At 35.7% G+C, this 20288-nt stretch overlaps 1 protein-coding gene across 4 annotated transcripts; it reads left to right on the top strand.

Annotated features, from left to right (window-relative positions):
• Nucleotides 1-16280: 16280 nt before the first annotated feature.
• Nucleotides 16281-19257, top strand: LOC133777591 (histone deacetylase 17-like). 4 transcript variants are annotated; one of them, XR_009868665.1, is made up of 7 exons: nucleotides 16281-16591; nucleotides 17027-17305; nucleotides 17402-17533; nucleotides 18152-18201; nucleotides 18291-18381; nucleotides 18785-18836; nucleotides 18971-19257. XR_009868665.1 is itself a non-coding variant. In XM_062217282.1 (6 exons), the coding sequence occupies exons 3-6, from the start codon at nucleotides 17515-17517 to the stop codon at nucleotides 18702-18704; spliced, it is 339 nt and encodes a 112-aa protein (XP_062073266.1). In that variant the 5' UTR covers nucleotides 16281-16591; nucleotides 17027-17305; nucleotides 17402-17514; the 3' UTR covers nucleotides 18705-18755. The 4 variants fall into 4 exon arrangements, 1 of the variants encoding a protein (XP_062073266.1); XR_009868664.1 differs by lacking the exon at nucleotides 18785-18836 and having other exon boundaries at nucleotides 17402-17467; XR_009868663.1 differs by lacking the exon at nucleotides 18785-18836.
• The last annotated feature ends 1031 nt before the right edge of the window (nucleotides 19258-20288 follow it).

Here is a 20288-nt window from a genome sequence, read left to right as displayed (position 1 = left end):
ACAAACACACTTAAAAGTGCACTTATAGACTCGGGGGGAAGTGTAAATATGGAATTTTTTCCTTGTGAATTCTATTCACAAGTGAAGCTCTATGTTACGAGACATCCTGAAAGGGCATCACATGATGGTGAAGGAGTTGGGGTAAGAGAGTCACCCTCACTAGGCGAGGGACTTCGGCCACTTGCCGATCCAAACTTCACCCTCGCTATGCGAGGGCCCCTAGCTGGCCATCCTCGTGCGCCCCATTCCAGCAGGCATCAAGCCTCATCCACACTCGGAGGAAGAGCGTCAGCCTCGCTATGCGAGGGACCCTCGCTATGCGAGGGTGAGGGCTATGTTGAGGTGTCCGTGCTCCTAGCCTCGCGACGCCGCACCTCGGAGGAAGAACATCAGCCTCGCTATGCGAGGGTGAGGGCTGTGTTGAGGTATCCGTGTTCCTAGCCTCGCGACGCTGTGCTCGGAAGGAGGAGAGGCAGCCTCGCTATGCGAGGGTGAGGGGTGTGTTGAGGTACCCGTGCTCCAAGCCTCGTGTCTATGCGATCCGCATAGGCCGGCCCTGACCCTCGGCACCTCGACTTCTCAGGACATGCATAGGATGAAGCCTCCTTGGCACAGGCATGAGATCACTTAGGGGAATCTTGTTGATATGCCAAACGAACGTGGAGCATTTAACGGGAATTGATGAGGACCACCGAGTACGGAACACGTGCGCTGACACGGGGTGTACGGTTATGGAGAGAATAGAGGCACGACCCTATGATCTGCGTCTGAGGAGTAGTGGCGGTACGGACCTGTAGGAAGAGTGGTGAGACCACTGGGACACCCTCGACCATGCGCCAGAGCCGATAGTACTATGTCCAAGGCCACGACTCTGACACCATCAGGGTAGACACCACTACGCCCTGAGCCACTACTTTATCAGAGTACCTATGTACGTCCCAGTGGTCTGGGACTTGTTTGTATCCTGGGCCAATAGAGCCTCCCCTATAAATAGGCTCCAACCCCTCAGGCTAAGGGGTTGGAAAACTGAATGTAAAAACGAGACTTATGAAATATATGCTTCTGGTTCTCATGCTTGCCTGAGTTTTCTCCTGTTGTTTAGAGTTATTTCTATCTAATTCATAGCTTCTTATAGTATAGAGATTGAAGTTTTCTAACCATCAATCGTTGACGAGTTCTTACTGTCAACAATGTGTATTGATTTTTGAAAATGGGAACCAAAACCCCCAAGGGTTTTGTAGGATACCCTAAAACAAAACATGTTTTGAGCTGTGACTTCCAAGGGGTCAAGCAGCCACTGTATATTGGTTTTGTAAAATTAAATTGTACTGTGATGTTTTTGAGATTGAGTACATAAAATTGAGCTTTTGAAACACTAAAAAATGTTTAGAAATGAGTAAGTTATGCTATTTCAAAGTTTAGGTAAAAAACAGTTTTTTCGTATTCTTATTTTCGGAACCAAGTTTGGACAGCCACTGTATAGGGCAAATAAACCCAGTTTTTTCTAAAATTTTGTGGACATATTTCTGGCATAACCTATTATTCCACTGTAAAATTTGGTAAGAAAATATTGAACGGATTGAAAGTTATTAACTGTCAAAGTTTGGAAAAAATAAGGGCTTGAAAATAAGGTCATTTTTACCTCATTGTTGGAAAATGATTTCACCAATAAAAAATGCTCATTTTGACCTAAGATTTTACAAATACCTAAATGGTATAACAAAAATGGAATTGGGAAATTTTGGTAACAATTGGGTAAGTAAATTTCAAGTTGTGAACTAACGAAGTATGTAGTTAAAAATGTGAAAAATAGGTTTTTCACACTTAGTGTAAAAATGAGATTTTGGAACATAAGGTAAAAAGTAAAATTTTGCTTATTTCAAGATATAAATTGGTAAGTCTTGACATCATATTTTCACTAAAATTACCCCTTTGAGTTTAAATGAATTATTTTTATTAAAGAGATTTTATTCTTTCTAAAAATAAGATATTTAATTTATTAATAGTTAATAAATTAAAAGAGGGTTTAAAACCCTATATTTTGAGAAAATAATTAAATGAATTATTTTTCTAGTAAGTAAAAAATTGATTAATTGCTTTTGGAAAATTAATTAGTCAAGATGAGAAATTTATAACGGTTTTCCTAATTAAGACAAATTAGGCAATTTTCTTAAATCGGTTTTTAGATATTAAAACCTTAAGAAAACTAAAAGGAAAATTTAAAGAGTTTATTTTCTTTAAAAATAATTAAGGAATTTATTTGTATTTTCTGGATATAATACTGGCTAAAATCTTACATATTTTAACCGACTAGTCGAAAGTGCGGGTTAATAGCGATACCTTGAAAGAATAAGATTTTTAGCGGGTTGTGGGGAAATACCATTGTGATACCCGAGCCTAGGTATCGAGACCTTAGGATAGGTCTCCCCGAGACTTAGGGTTTAGTCTCGAATATTTTGTATGACTTTCCTTAATAGGTTTAAAACCAAATAAGGATTATAAATCCTTACAAATGACTTTTATTAAAATGACCAAACTGCCCAAAATAATAATAATGAATTATGAGTGCCATAATTAATCCGAGTATACTGTATGGATAACTACAGTATTGGCTAAGCGTAACTGGACTGAACGTTGGAGGGTGAAAACTTGCTGAGCGCTAAGGACTCCAAGTAAGTCAACTTATATTGTATGGCTGCAACATGAAATGATTATTGTCTTGTATGTTAGTATAGGGATACATGCACATATATAGGCTGTCATAGAAAGTTTCTTAGAGACGTTAGTCTAGTGAGTGCTGATTTAGAAAATATGAACGGTAGAAGTCCGTCATATCCTAGACGGTTGATCCCCGTCACACTGCTTGATTTTATTTATGTCCGGTTCATTACCGCGACGAGTGGCCATGAGATGAGGATAAGCTGGTTAAACCTAGGGGCGCCAAGATAAATGGGACCTAGGGGCCCTCATGCTTACTTAATCATTGGACGGTTAGAATCCGAGCAAGTGCTCTGATAAGTTATTCCCGGATAGCAGCCGTGAATATTGGCCATTCAGTGAGAGTGCCTAGAGATACTAGGGGTTGCCAAGATTGAGTGAGGCTGAACACCCTAGGGGCAACTGCTCACCAGCACCACTGATTAACATAGAAGTCTCCGTAAAACCGTGTAAATTGGATTACACTCTTGAATATGTAGCGATGCCCTAAGTAACACGATAGTTACCCTTGATGAGAATATTTATTGGCTAGATCTTAGTGTGGGGACTCGGTTCTCTTTTACAGATTAGCAATTATGTTGGAGGGCGCGTTACGCATGAATTGTTGGAAATTGTCGAGCGTTGGTCTCGAATTATGTTGTGATATAATATATCTACTTGCTCTGGGATTTTCTGAGTGCATGGATATAATTGTTGATAAGATATAGTTGTGATATAATATATCTGCTTGTTCTGGGATTTTTCTGAGTGCAGGATTTTTTATCTAGTTATGAATTAATTTATTAATGGTTATCAGGCATGACCATAAGTTTGCCAGGATGCTTTAGCGTTCTTGAAATTGATTGTGTAGGGTCCGGATGGGTCCGGATCCCTATTTCTCTATATGCTTTGTTTGAAAGTTGATCTTACTAAGCGTTTTCGCTTACCTAGTTGTTTCATGTTGTAGGTAAGTGCAAGGGCAAGGCAGAGCAGTGAGCGCTGGAGTCTTCCTTGCAAATGTACATGTGGACCGACCTTTTGGAAAGCCTTTTTATTTTTGGAAATGTTGCGTAATTTTCCTAAACTAGGCTCACTCTAATCTTTATAAAACATGTTTGTAACTAAATGTTAAGTATGGCCATACGACTTTTAAAAAAGTTTTTTTTTCTATGGGTTTTTGAGACATTTTGTTAAATGAAAACATTTATACTTCCGCATTATTGAGTCTTGAAAATCCGAGTCGTTACAGTGTTCTTGCTAATCCTTGCCAAATCTTCAAGTCTAACTCAAGATCCTTGATGCTCAGCCTATCATAGGTCTCCACTGAGCTTTGCTCCAAGAAATTGAAGAGAAATGGTGCTAGAACCCCAAACCGATCCTTTGAAACAAAACCCCTCTGTTTTTCTCTCTTTTCTTTTTCTTCCTTTTTCTTTCTTTTCCACAGCCATTCACTCTCTCTACCAATCCCACTAAGTATATAAAGCCTCATTAATCAATCTCTAAAAGCCAATTGACCAAAATGCCCTCCCTATTAATTCTAAACCCTTTTTGTCCAAGTAGGGCCATTTTAGTCATTTTACCCAATTCCCGCTAATGCTCAAGTGTCTCTAATATTTTCCCGTTGCTTTCCAACACCTGATAAATCACCAAATAAGTATTCCCCATCATCAAAATTAATCTCAATCTATTTTCTAAATTCCTGCTTATACCCCCAGGCTCGCCCCGAGCCGGGTATAAATTCCCACCATGACTTTTCCGCTAACCTGCTCTCTGGGATCGTCTCGAGTCACAAATCACGGATACACCCACATACCCCTGTGGTCTCAACAATCATCACATATCAATACAGTTATGCCCAAAATGGCCAAAATTACAATTATGCCCTTCTAACACAATCAGGGCCTACATGCATACTAATACACATAGTCATGTATCTCAAATAGTCAAATAGTCATATAACACGCTTTAAATCATAACTTGCATTTAACTTATAAAAATCACACATAAATCCCAACATGCCCTCGTGGCACACTAATCAAGGCCCTTAAGCCTTATTAGCGATTTTGGGTCGTTACACTCTACTAGTTCTCTGGCTATCAATCTCGCACTGAAAATCTCAACCGGACCCTTCCAGCTTAAAGCATCTGCTACCACGTTGGCCTTCCCTGGATGATACAAAATCTCACAATCATAATCTTTTACTAACTCCAGCCAATGCCTTTGTCACACGTTCAAGTGTTTCTATATGAAGAAGTACTTCGGGCTCTTATTGTTAGTATAAATCTCACAGTTCTCCCCATAAAGGTAGTGTCTCCATACCTTTAATGCAAAGACCACAGCCGCCAACTCTAAATCATGAGTAGGATATCTCTGTTCATACTCCTTCAGCTAACGTGAGGCATAAGCAATCACCTTCCATGACTGCATCAAAACACAAACCAAACCATAAAGTGAGGCAGCACAGTATGTCACAAACTTCTCCTGATCTTTTGGAAGACTCAGAACTAGAGCTGTAATCAACCTCTGTTTCAGTTCTTGGAAGTTGTTCTCACACCTGTTTGACCACACAAACTTTTGATTCTTGCGTGTCAGCTCAGTCAATGAAGTGGCAATCTTTGCGGATCCTTCCACAAACTGTCTGTAATAACCTGCTAATTCAAGGAAAATTTTAACTTCAGAAGCATTCCTTGGCCTTGGCCAATCTCTAACCGCCTCAATCTTGGATGGATCCACTTTAATCCCCTCCTTACTGACAATGTGCCCAAGGAAAGTTACCTGAGATAACCAAAACTCATATTTCTTGAACTTTGCAAATAATCTATGTTTCGTTAGTCTCTGTAGAACCAATCTCAGATGTTGCTCATGTTCTGACTCTGACTGAGAATAAACCAGAATATCATCGATGAAGACGATCAAAAACTGGTCCAAATAATCCTTGAACACTCTGTTCATTATATCCATAAAAGCAGCGGGGGCATTAATCAATCCAAAAGACATGAATAACAACTCATAATGCCCATATCTAGTGCAAAAAGCAGTCTTTGGTATATCTCCCTCCTTGATGATAACTAGACCGAAGGTCTATCTTTGAGAATACCCTTTTACCTTGCAACTGATCAAACAGATCATCTATCCTTGGCAGAGGATACTTGTTCTTAATTGTTAACTTATTCAGTTCTCTGTAATCAATACACATCCTCAAAGAACCATCTTTCTTCTTCAGAAACAGAACTGGTGCACCCTAAGCTGAGAAACTAGGTCTGATAAAACCCAAATCTAAAAGCTCCTGCAACTGTACTTTCAATTCTTTTAACTCTACTGGGACCATTCTGTAAGGTGCTCTAGACACTGGCTCTGTCCCTGTTCCAAGTTCTATCAAAAATTCAATCTCTCTGTGTGGTGGCAACCTTGGTAAATCTTCTGAAAACACATCCAGATACTCACACACTAATCTAGTCTCCTCTGGTCCCACTGGCATGGCCTGAGTGGCATCAATCACACTGGCTAAGAATCCTATGCAACCTCCTTACAATAGATCTCTAGCCCTAAGAACCGATATCATAAGTATACAAGGTCCATGCACAGTGCCAACAAATACAAAAGAATCCTCACCTCAGGCTCAAAGGTTACCATCTTCCTTTTGCAATCTATGGTTGCCCCATACTTCACTAACCAATCCACACCCAGAATCATATAAAAGTCAATCATCACCAACTCTATCAAATCAACTAACAACTTGTAAATCCTAAAATTGACATATTTTATAGAAATATATTTTTAATTAAAAGATCGATTTCTGTTTCCCTTTATTGTAATTTCCGTAAATTCACTTTCCCTTTTTGTGAATTTTGGATTATATTAGCTTCCTTATTTAGCTTTATATTGTCTCAATTTGATTATAAAGGGAAGTTATATCTTGCAAATATTTAGTACTTACCCAAAGTCATTTCTGGAATACATGATTGTATATTTTCGTGCAGCTCAAGAATTGATATTTAGGAAACTGAATCTTTAATGTCATTAATTGTTCTTTCTATTTTGAGCATGTTTTTGATACATCACAGGTCTGAGCTGCCCCCGCGGAATTCGTATCTATCAGATCAACATCTTCTAAAAAAGATAACTCTTCATCAATCAAGAATATCTTCAATTATTCTTTCCTTTATTAGGAGATTCTTTCTCAGCCTTTATGAGCACGAAAAAGCACTCTATAAATAGGGCTCTAAAGGCAGTGAGAAAAGTGAACTCTTTGGTGCATAATTTATGAGTGTATTGTAATATTTGTGAGAGTTCCTTATTTGTATTCAAGATCAAAGTATTCACGTGATCTTGTAGAAATATGAGTGTTTAGTTTTTTGTGGTGAGTTTATACCATGTACATGAGTGAATACACATTGTAATTTGAACACAACTTTTATAGTCATCGGGAGAAGATTTTTACAAGCCTTGCATCGAAAGGATGCAAGCACTCGTTGGCCATTGAAGGGAGTTCAAGTGGTTGAGTGTTTCAATCAAGATCACATTAGTGAAGAGAAATACAAAAAAGTTGCGACAAATCTCAAGAAGGAGTCTTCTTTTGTTTAAGTCAATATTTTGTACTTGTGATTCTTTAATAATTGGTTTTATTCTCTGGGCGTGGCCCCAAGGAGTAGGTTATCCAAAAGGGTTTCTGAACCTTGTAAAAATTCGTCGTGTTCTTTATTATTTTGTACTATCTTTTTATTGTGTTCAGTTTCTGTCGTGACAAGTTCGGATTCTGTCCCGACAAAACTGCAATTTTTTTAAACAGTTAATTATCATTCTGCACTTTAATTAATTCACATGGTTTAATTAATTTGGTAATTACTAAAAACAGAATTTCAATTGGTATTAAAGCAGGTGACTCATCTCTGAGTGTGATCTTGGTTTATTCTGTTTGTTGTTCTTGTTCTTGCAATGTCTTCTTTCACAGAAGGAGGCTCCATAACTCGCCCCCCTTTAATCAATGATTCAAACTATCCATATTGGAAAGTTAGAATGAGAGTCTTCATCAAATCTCAAGATGAAAAGGCTTGGAGAGCTGTTTTAAGTGGTTGGACTCCTCCAGCAGAAAGCGATGATGTAACTAAGGTAAAATCTGAACTTGATTGGACTGATGTTGAAGATAAACTATCTAGTTATAATAATAAAGCACTACATGCTATTTTTAATGGTGTTGGTGAAGGTTACATTAAATTGATTTCTTCATGTGTTTCGGCCAAAGTTGCTTGGCAAATACTTCAAACTCAATTTGAAGGAACTGTCGATGTCAAGTGTTCTAGGCTTGTTATGCTCACAACGAAATTTGAAAATTTGAAAATGAAACCCTCACTGAATTCTATGAGAAATTGTCAGATATTGCTAACGAATATTTTGCTCTTAGTGAAAAACTTGAAGAGAATGTTTTGGTTTGAAAAATTGTTAGAGTTCTCCATGATAGGTTTCAGACAAAGCTAACTACAATTGAAGAAGCAAAATATCTGGACAAAATAAAAGTAGAAGAATTGATGGGTTCACTCCAAACTTTTGAACTAAACCAACAAATTAGACAAAAAGGTAAGACAGAAGAAATCAAGGAGAAATTTATTGCCTTGAGATCTTCTAAAGAAAAGAAGGAAAGTTCGGATGATGAGGATGATGAGATGGCTCTATTGACAAAAAAATTTCAAAAATACATAAAGAAATTGGGAAACAAAAAGGCCATATCCAAAAACCCAAAAGGTAATTTTTCTAAACCCTTTGAGACTAATAAAAACGGTATTCAGTGCAGGGAATGTGAAGGATTTGGACACATTCAATTTGAGTGTGCAAATACCTTAAAGAGAAAGAAAGTCATGACAGCCACGTGGAGTGATCAAGACTCTGAACAGAGTGATGAGGAGGAAAATAGTGTTGCCTTAACCTCTATTCACAAAGGTATGGTTTTCTCTTCAGTTGATTTCAAGGATATGTTATACCTTAATAATTCTGTTCAAAATAATGAGAATTCTGACATTGATTCTGATGATTCTAACTTAGATGAGGAGTCATTGAAAGAGTCTTATAAAATAATGTATGATCAATGGCTGAAAGTGTGCTCTGATAATCGTCTAATGGCTAGCAATAATAAAAAATTTGTTAAAAAAATTGAAGAACTTGAGATGATTATTGCTTCCAAAAATGATGAAATTAATTCTTTGAGTAAAGAAATTGATCTTTTGCAAAAAGGTGTCAAAATGCTTAATCCTAGATCTGGAATATTGGATGATATTCTTTCTGCAGGAAAAAAGGCTGGTGATTATAGTGGATTAGGATCTAATGGATCTGAATCCTCAAGAAAAACGGTTTTTGTAAAATCTATGAATTATTCGACTGTTGTGCCAACTAACCATTTTGCAGGAACAAGTCACTCTGCCGAGACCACAAAGTTGTCATCTGTTCCAATAGATCTACAACTAAAGAAAATTTCCGCAAAAAGAAACATTGGACAATTTGTACCATTTTGTCATTTTTGTGGGATGAAAGGATACATAAGACCTAAGTGTTTTTCTCTGTTAAATTTGTTTAAAAAGAATTATGTTAAACACTTTGGTAGTATGAATCAATTCTTGACCAAAATAAATTCAAAATAAAAAATAATATGGGTAAAGAAAGATAACTATGTTTGCTTGGCTACCTTTACCTGTCATAAAATGCATGCATCTAGTTCATGGTACTTTGATAGCGATTGTTCAAGACATATGACATGTAATGCCAACATACTTACCAAGTTCAAATCCTTGAAGTGTGGAGTAGTAACATTTGGGGATGGAATGACACGAAATATTTTAGGTAAAGGTACTCTAAACATTCAAGGGTTACCGAAACTGAAAAATGTGCTTCTTGTTGATGGGCTGAAAGCCAACTTAATTAGCATAAGTCAAATTTGTGACCAAGGTTTTCTTGTTAATTTTTCGCATGATGAGTGTAATGTTATAAATCAAAGTGGTGATATTATTCTCAAAGGTTCCCGTTCTTTGGATAATTGTTACACACTCACACAAAAATTCACATGTCATGCGTCTTCATCAAGTTTTAATATTACTAACTTGTGGCTTGAAAAACTTGGACATATAAATTTCAAAAACTTAAAAAAGATTGCTAATGCAGGTCTCATCCGTGGTATACCCAAGCTAGGTAAAGAATCGCTTGGTAAGTGTGAATCATGTCAATTGGTAAAACAGTTGAAAATTTCCCATAAAGCATTATCTGATATTAATACTTCAAATGTGTTAGAATTATTGCATATGGATCTCATGGGTCCTATACAAGTTGAAAGTATTAATGGTAAGAGATACATTTTTGCATGTGTGGATGATTTTTCTAGATTTACTTGGGTAGATTTCTTTAGAGAAAAATCAGATACATTTGAAGCTTTTCAAACACTATGTACAAGACTTAGAGTTGAAAAAAACTGTAACATTGCAAAGATTGTAAGAATACGAAGTGATCATGGTAAGGAGTTTGAAAATTCTGTTTATGATGAATATTGTAAATCTTTTGGAATTTTTCATGAATTTTCTGCTCCCAAAACTCCTGAACAAAATGGGGTAGTGGAACGGTAAAATCGTACTTTGCAGGAAATGGCCAGAGTTATGCTAAATAGCAAAAAACTCACAAAGAAATTGTGGGCTGAAGCAATTAATACAACTTGTTACACAATTAATTGTGTTTTTCTGCGTCCAGGTACAAAGAAAACTCTTTATGAAATCTGGAAAGGTAGAAAACCCAATGTAAATTATTTTCATGTATTTGGTTGTCTGTGTTATATTCTTAGAGATCGTGAGAATCTGGGCAAATTGGATGGCAAAAGCGATGTGGGAGTTTTTCTTTGATATTCCACCAATAGTAGGGCTTATCGTGTTTATAACATGAGAATTCAAAGTATTATGGAATCAGCTAATGTGGTTGTTGATGATTTAAAATATTTCTCGAAGTACTCCCATGAGGAGGAAATTGACAGGCTCATTGATTGTCAACATCATGAAGAAATGGAAGATCTGCAGCACAACCTTCGGAGGCGACAACAGCCACTGCTGATGCATCAAATGCTGATTCTGTCAAAACAACAACTGGGCAAACAGAAAAGGAAAATCCAGTTATTTCCTTTGACTCTGTTCAAAGAGAACCATCAACCAGAGTAAAAATGAATCACCCTTCTTATCTTATTTTGGGAAATCTTGAAGAGAGTATGGTCACTCAAAAGAGGTATGTAAATTTGGTTCAATTTGTTTGTTTTACTTCTACTTAGGAACCAAAAAAATATGAAGGAAGCCTTAAATGATGAATCATGGATCAATGCTATGCAAGAAGAGCTAGATCAATTCACAAGGAATGAGGTATGGATCTTTGTCCCTAGACCGAGTCATACAAAAGTTATAGGTACAAAGCGGATATTTAAAAATAAAACTGATGAATTTGGGACCATAATAAGAAATAAAGCTAGACTAGTTGCACAGGGGTACACTCAAGTTGAAGGAATTTATTTTGATGAGACATTTGCCCTTGTTGCAAGACTTGAATCCATAAGATTCTTACTAGCTATTTCATGTGTTCTTGGTTTTAAATTGTTCCAAATGGATGTAAAATCCGCCTTTTTAAATGGATTTCTGAATGAAGAAGCTTATGTGGAACAACCCAAAGGGTTTGAGGATCCATACAATCCTAATCATGTTTTTAAATTGCAAAAAGCTTTGTATGGGCTGAAACAAGCCCCACAGGCTTGGTATGAGAGACTAACTCATTTTTTGGTCTCAAAGGGGTACAAGAGAGGGGGAGTAGAAAAAAAACTTTTTATAAAAAATGTTGATGAAAATATTATGATAGCACAAATCTATGTTGATGATATAGTGTTTGGTTCTACTAATGATTCTCTATTGCAGGAATTTGTGAAACAAATGCAGGAAGAGTTTGAGATGAGCATGGTAGGAGAACTCAATTTTTTCTTAGGACTTCAAGTGAAGCAGTCAGATGAGGGAATTTTCATTTCACAAAGCAAGTATGCAAGAATTCTTGTAACGCCCTGGATAGCCAAGATCGTTACACTGTGTACTTATAAAGGTGCAGGACTTGCTAATCAAGTCATTATTTTGAAAACGTGTTACTAAACATGTAAGATCTAAGGTTAAAAAGGTTTTGGTCTCAAAAGACTCATTTCATACATTTAAACTGTAGTAAACATGGGATCCCATATGATAACAAAATTAGAATAAGTTTACAGACTCCCAAAAGTACAAGTATATCCACTAGCCATACTAAGGAAAAACAGACAAACTCCAGGTTCCACGTCCTTGCCTAGACCTCAACCGTGGCGGCCGAGCACCTGGCTTTGTACATTCTGCTCGCTTAGCTCTCCAGTCAAGGCTGGTCTAACTTTCCCTTTCCTTTACTTGCACCACGTAGCACCCGTGAGCCAAGGCCCAGCAAGAAAGCATCATAGATAACTCAAACAATGATAACAGACAAACAGTTCAGTAAGCATGTATTCTCATCAGATAATCCTCAACAGATATTCAACATATACAAACCAATGCAAGATACATTCTATCACAAATAATACTCATATCACATAATATTCAGGGACGACGACTTAGGCCGCACCTTCTGTTTAACCCACTGACTCCGGCCCGCTTAAACCGAGCTCAATGCATATTAAGCTGTCCTCGGCTACCAGTGGCCGAGCCACGCCCTGTGCGCTAGTGATACCCTTGGCACCCTTAGGCCGTTGGCTCACTAAATGGCTTGCATGGCATAATACCATCTTTTCAAGCATCTACAATAGGGAGCCCTTAGTCCCGTCACATATATTCAACCAGGTGCAGTTTTCTTACCTTTAGTCTGTACGGTTATCGAATTACGAGCAACGCCCCTCAAGCACGATCCGTTCCCGAGCCTAAGCTTTTGTCACCTAGCCACAACCAAAGTATAGTGTTTCATAAATATTCAAATATAGGTTTCCAGTTACAAAACTAACTCCCGAGACTCATAATTCCACCAGGCACGGTGGTGAAACCAAACCCGAGCACACAAGACCACTCTCCCGTGCTTAAAACCCTTAAAAATTCATGTGTGCAACCAAGGGCTGCGGCCCCCAAAGCCTAGCCGCGGCCCTTCCCCAAAACAGAACCTACTCCCACACTGAACCACACACGCACCGTGGCCCTTGCGTTGGGCGACGCGGCGCACCCCCTTGGCCGAGCCCCCATGGCTTCCTTGCATGCTAGGGCCGCAGTGCTCTAGAACAGAGCCGCGGACCTCCCCTTCGAACCCAGATTTTACACCATTTCAAAGCTCAAAACCTTAGCCACAACCACTCTTAAGCTCCCTACTTCAACACCCAACAAATCCAACACCTTTAACATGATTAAAACAACATAATTCCCAAGAAAACACAACCTAGCACACTCTAGTCTCCTCCTTTCAATTTCTGAAACTCAAGTGCCATAAACACTCAAACCAGCCACTCAAACTCAATTTTAAACCTCTAAACCTGAAGTTGAGACTTACCTTTGCTGTTGAATCACTTCACCAAGCTATGGTCAAGCTAAGCTCCCAAGTTTTCCCTCTTAATTCTGCCTTAGAACATCAAAACCATACTTGTTTCAGCACTTAACTAAAACCCAGCTAGAACTCAGAATTCAACCACAGAAAAGATGTTTAGATGCTTACCTTAATCCCTGTTTTAGTGCTTGATAAATCCCTGAGCTAGACCCCCGAATCCACACCACAAATCTCAGAATTTTAGCTTGTTTCCCCCTTAAGTTTTCTGTGTTTTTCTTTCCTTGGTTTTCCTTGAGCGTGAAAGAGAAAGCTGAGACTAAGTTAAAGTCGGTTTATGTTTTTCTTCTAAAGGCTTCCGTAAGTCTATCTCACACATTAAGTGAATCCCGAGGCTTGGGGTGCTGGAACCGTCCCCGAGGCCAAAATGGTAAAATTCCCCAATATTCCCGCCTAGACATTCTAACCTCAAATATATCTCCATATATTTATTTTCATGACCCGATAACCTAAATAGCTACCCGCTATCTAAAAGTACCCCCGACTTCTCCAAAGTCATAACTTAAGCCCCGTTGTGACTTTTCCCACTATCTGATCCTAGAATCGTCTTGAGTTGTGCTCATCGAACCTGTCCACATAATAATGTGGTTCTCACATATATCACATATCATATTACCACATAATATAATCAAGTATTATATAAACATTATTAGACATATAATTACTCATTAAATCACAATTATTCCATTAATCCCCTCCTGGCACACTAATCAAGGCCCTCAAGCCTTATTAGCGAATTTGGGTCGTTACAAGTCTAGTGAAAAGATTTGGACTCGATGCATCTAAACCTGCTAAAACTCCAATGGGTACTACGGTCAAATTATCTAAAGATGAGAATGGGAAGAAAGTTGATCCAACTCTTTACAGGAGTATGATTGGGAGTCTCCTATACTTAACTGCAAGTTGCCCTGACATCAGTTACAGTGTTGGAGTGTGCGCTCGTTTCCAAGGGAACCCCATGGAGTCTCATGTGACTGCTGTAAAAAGAATTATTCGTTACATCAATAATACTCTTGATTTAGGCATTTGGTACTCCAAAGAAATAAATTATAACCTTGTGTGTTATAGTGATGCAGATTGGGCAGGAAACACTAATGATCTCAAAAGCACAAGTGGTGGTTGTTTTTACTTAGGAAACAATTTGGTCTCCTTGCATAGTAAAAAACAAAACTCCATCTCCTTGTCAACAGCCGAAGCTGAGTACATTGCTTCTGGAAACAGTTGTACTCAACTTTTGTGGATGAAACAAATGTTGGCAGGTTATGTGTTTGATATTTAAACTTTAACAATTTTTTGTGATAATACAAGTGCTATTAATATCTCCAAAAATCTTGTTCATCACTCTCGCACCAAACATATTGACATTCGTCATCATTTTATTAGGGAACTTGTTGAAAACAAAACATTGATTTTATAATATGTTGAGACTAACAAACAAATTGCAGATATTTTTACTAAAGCTTTAGACACGATCAGATTTGATTCCCTCAAGAAGTCCTTGGGGGTTTTTTTTATTTGAAATTGCCAATAAATTGATTATCTTGCCTTGCATATGTGTTTGTGTAAATCTCTTGTCCTGTTTGGAAGAAATTTGATGAGCCTATTTTTTTGTATTTTAGAAAATGATCGTTATAAGTCCTATACTTTGTTTGGAATAAAAAACCATATTTGAAAAATTATCACTACTACAAAACTGGGCTATCCCGACACCCAACCACGACAGTCAACTCTATTGACTGTCGTAATTGCTTAGCGGAACTCTACGCCGACAGTTAAAAACTGTAGGCATAGAGACCAACGCCGACAGCTAATAACTGTCACTGTTGCTTTTGACTGTCGCTATTGACCCCAATGCCGATAGTTAATTCGAGACCAATGCCGATAGTTAAAAGGTGTTGCTATTGACCCCAACGCCGACAGTTAATTCGAGACCAATGCCGACAGTTAAAAGGTGTCGCTATTGACCCCAACGCCGACAGTTAATTCGAGACCAATGCCGACAGTTAAAAGGTGTCGCTATTGACCCCAACGCCGACAGTTAATTCCAGGTCAATGCCGACAGTTAAAAAGTGTCGCTATTGTCCCCAACGCTGACACTTAATTCAAGACCAATGCCGACAGTTAAACGTTGTCGCTATTGACCCCAATGCCGATAGTTAATAAAAGTCCAACGCCGATAGTCATAAAATGTCGCTAAAATTCAAATAAAATATCTAAAATTATAATTAATGAATAATATAATTTTAAAAATAAACTAAACTATGTATATATATTTATAAAAATTATGTATTTATTAAAAACTTTTAAAACTATATGTTTTTTGTTTCTAAAATTTTCATATTATTAACTTTTGTATTTATAATAATTTTTATATAAAAATTTAAATTTATTATTCTTTAACATATTTATAAAATTAACTATATTATTCTTGAACATATTTATAAATTTTGTACATTATAATTTTAAAAATAAACTAAATTATGTAAATATATATTTATAAAAATTATGTATTTATTAAAAACTTTTAAAACTATATTTTTTTTGTTTCTAAATTTATCATATTATTAACTTTTGTATTTATAATAATTTTTATATCAAAATTTAAATTTATTATTCTTTAACATATTTATAAAATTTGTATTGGTTAAAAAAGAGTTGTTTTATTAATTGGAAAAATATTGCAAAAAAATTAATGAATAGTATAATTTTAAAAATAAACCAAATTATGTATTTATTAAAAAAAATTAAAACTAGTTTTTTTTTGTTTTTAAAATTTTGATATTATTAAATTTTGTATTTATAATAATTTTTATATCAAAATTTAAATTTATTATTCTTTAACATATTTTTAAAATTAATTATATTATTCTTAAAACATTTATAAAATGTGTATTAGTTAAAAAAGAGTTGTTTTATTAATTAGAAAAATATTGTAAAAAAAATTATATATTTCCCTCCTCTTTCTTTCTTTTTCCCTCTTCTCTTTTCCCTATCCGTGTCCTCCGACCTCCCTCTCTCTCTCTGACCAGCCCTCTCTTCTCTCCTCTCTCCACTCTCACCCATCCACAACGTTGGCCTCCTCTCAGTCTCAATTCTCATCCCTCTCAAACAGAATTTTCTGTGTGTTATAGAAGCCACTAAAGCAATGTTGTCGATGGAAAAAAATTCCCGCCGATAACAAAGTGCGGCGAGTCGACGACGACTTCGTACGGTTCTATCGTAGCCGATCTGGACGGAACACTTTTGATCTCCAGAAGCTCCGTCTCTTACTTCATGCTCGTCGCCATGAGTGGACCACAAGGTTTTTGTTTTGTTTTGTTTTCTTGTTTCTTCTTTATTAAATTTCTGTGCTCTATTACATTTCTATTTTAGTCTCTATATATATATTTTGATTTCTGATTTCTAATTTGGTATAACCCATGGAGCAGCAGAAAAGTAACAGTGTCTGAAATTAACTTAATCCTTTCATGTTTATGGTTATGGCTCTCTTTTACTAGACTACTCATGCTAGCAGCTTTTCATTATATTGTTTTTGTGGTGTTTTAACTACAAGTTTATTTGTAATATAATAGTATTTTGTTGAAGAATGTCTAAGATTTCAAATCTTGAGTGGTTTTGTTGCTTGTGATAAGCTTTATTAGTTAAACTGGTCTACTGATTTGAATGAATACCACCATATTCTTTGCACTGAGTTTTGACCATTGTAACATAAGCTATTTTTCTTGTATATTTTCAGACAGTACCATTGAACTTTGCTAAGGAACACCTTAAGAATGAGGGTTCTGTCATTCTTTTGATTTCGGACAGAGGATTTTGGTCTGTTAAATTTGAAATAAAGCACAAAAACTATAGCAAAAGGAGAGCTGAATTTAGTTGTGGTTGGAAAGTCTTTGCCAAGAACAATTATTTGAAAGTTGGTGATGGCTGCATTTTCGAGCTTCTTAAGAGATCCGAAAATGTATTCAAGGTTTCCATTGACTGTGCTGCTGATTATGCAGCCGACTAAAATCTCAAGGTTATTACTTGTTTACATTTTCAATTTTGATTTTGGTATTTGAAGTGGTGTAGATTTTTGGGTTGGTTACTATAACATAAATTTATGTGTATGCAGCTGGTGGAATCAAAGCAAAGCCAAAAGGAGAAGTGGGAGAAGTTACTGAGTTGTTTTTTGAATTATGTATGCATAATGGAGAACTTGCTATGCTTTAAAACTCAAAACTAAAAATGGTGAATGAATCTATGAGTAAGGGATCAGATACCTCATAAGATTAATTATATAGATATATATATATATCATATTTTAAGTACAGTTGTCTTACGTTGTTAATATGAACCAATTCTATATAAAACTAAGTAGATGTCTATATACCTCCCTTTTATTAGATACAAATATTGAAAATAGGTAAGCTTGATTACCAACCAATCAAGTTTTTTCTAGTGGAGCTTCTGATCCTATTTGCAATGAAATTTCCAACTTCTGTTGTTTTGGTTTCTACAATAATAGGCTTTTTTTTCTTTCTTCTCTACAAATAATATATATATATTGTTTTCTTCTCTTTATGTTATAAATTATTCTCTATTACTCTTCTCTTCACAATATGCGAGTACTAAGGCCAATTGTTATATATAAGACAAATATGAGAATGAGTTGCCAGAAGTATACTATATATATATATCAGTCAGAAAACTGGGGAAAAAATTGAGTACTTGAAGTTTCATCTGAAGCTGTTTTGCAGGACCCAAAGTTATCGAATAACTTTCATCTTGATAGTAATAATAATAATAAATAACGTTTAACGACTTTCTGCTCGGTTAGCTTTTTGGAACGATATTAAATGATCTCTTTTGATGCTTCTTACAGGTCATGCTGAGTGTGTTGAGTTTGTGAAGAAATTCAATTTGCCCTTACTGGTACCTATTCTTTGTTATTGTAGCTTGGGTTGGTCATTAGTTATTATTGTCATCGTCTGGTTCATGAAGAGAATATGGTACCTGTGCAGGTTACTGGAGGCGGTGGATACACAAAAGAGAACGTTGCTCGATGTTGGACTGTTGAAACTGGAGTTCTTCTAGACAGAGAGCTTCCAAATGGTATGTCAAGTCTTCTTCACTTTTAACTTTTATTTCTTGGTTCAAAATGTGGTCAACCTCAATTTAGTCGTGGTAGGAAAAAAATGTTGGGTTCTGTTCTATTCAAATTCTATAAGATTTTCTTTATAATTTTTCTTTTTTCAGAGATCCCAGATAACGATTACATTCTATATTTCGGCCCAGAATATTCATTCAAGATTCCACATGGGCACATAACAATTCATTTTAGAACTTCTTTGTTATTGAGATTATATATTTCTTGTACACATAGATACTGTCCCTTGCTATACTGCAAACAAGCTAGCTTTTGTTTTGTCAAATAATGCAATGTTATATTTTCCATTAAATATATTTGTTTTCTTGCTTTCTCTTAATTTTCTTGTGTGGATTGTCAATTATGCAGGATAATGCGAACACTAAATCGTATCTTACTACGATCAAAGTAATAATGTAATGTAATACTCTCTAAGAGGGATTAATTAACTAATTTTATATATTTATATTGTTGGTTCTCTTATTCATTCGTTAATATATTATGGTAAGATATACTATTTAATTATAATTTGAAGTGTTTAATTTATTGGTGCAGGGAATATCATAGGATTGACTTTTAAGGTGGATGCTTAGATTTATTAGGAAGAGTATTGAGAAAAGAAACATGATTGAGTTCGCATTGATTTGGAGAAGAGAATTATGTTGTCTTGTTGAGATTTGTTGTATTATATATTTTGAAGTTTATAGATTTATAATATTATAATGAATTTTTATTGAGAATAATTTATTCTCATGGGGATTTGATGTATTATTTACATTTAAATTGTATGAATAAATGTTGTATGCATATGAATTTTTATTATAATAAATATAATTTTTTTTGCAAGTTATGGTAATAATAATTAATTATGTGAGTAATTTTTTTATTTAAATTTATATCAAATTTCAATTGTTTAAAATATAATTAAAAGTTTTAAAAAATATATATCAAAAAATTATTTATATATATATATAAATTTAATGTTATAGCGACACCTAATAACTGTTGTTATTTTTATCAACGGCGACACCTAATAACTGTCGGCGTTGCCAGCAACAGCGACACCTAATAATTGTCGGTGTTGCCAGCAACGACGACACCTATTAACTATCGGCATTGCCAGCAACAGCGACACCTATTAACTGTCGGCGTAGCACTCCTACGCCGACATAGGCAAATACGACAGTTAGTCGACTGTCGTCATTGCTCAATAGCGACAGTTAAAAACTGTCGGGAAAGCCCGTTTTTGTAGTAGTGTATAGACCATCCAATTTATATTTGATCAAATCGTTATGTTTGTATGAGCATTCCTTAATCCAGTTTCTTTTCAGGCTCCATTTTGGAAAAGAGCTACCTATACTGATGTGTGAAAGTCGACACTGAGTAAGTTGGTACCAGGTAATTAGCAATTATATTGGAGGATACTCTACTAGTGTAAAGGGCTACCATCAGTATAAGAGTTATAGCCTCCATTATGGTTACAATTTGAAAAATGCTACAATCGCCAAATATGGGCAATGACCCTAGCTTTAAAAGGCCAAAAAGAAACGCCAAATTGATTACACATGCACACACACATGCCTGTTGACTAGACTGTGTAAGATGGTTGTAAGACTCATACATATAATGAATTGATTCAAATATGTTTTGTGATTGGTATTTTTTTGAATTATGGTCACTTAGTATTTGAATTATAACTCATTTCTCTAATTTATGAAAAATATGGTAATCTTGTTTCTTTTGAATAGGACTTGGCATTTACATGGACACATATTGTATGGCAATTTATATTCTATTTTCGATAATTTTTTAATAAAATAATGAAAAAATAAAATCTGTTTTGAACCGTGTTCTTTAAAAAAAAAGGTTTGAA

Source organism: Humulus lupulus, chromosome 5 (assembly GCF_963169125.1).
Source record: "Humulus lupulus chromosome 5, drHumLupu1.1, whole genome shotgun sequence".
Lineage (NCBI taxonomy): Eukaryota > Viridiplantae > Streptophyta > Magnoliopsida > Rosales > Cannabaceae > Humulus > Humulus lupulus.
Note: the sequence above shows the minus strand (reverse complement) of the source record. Positions and strands in the feature narration are given on the sequence as shown.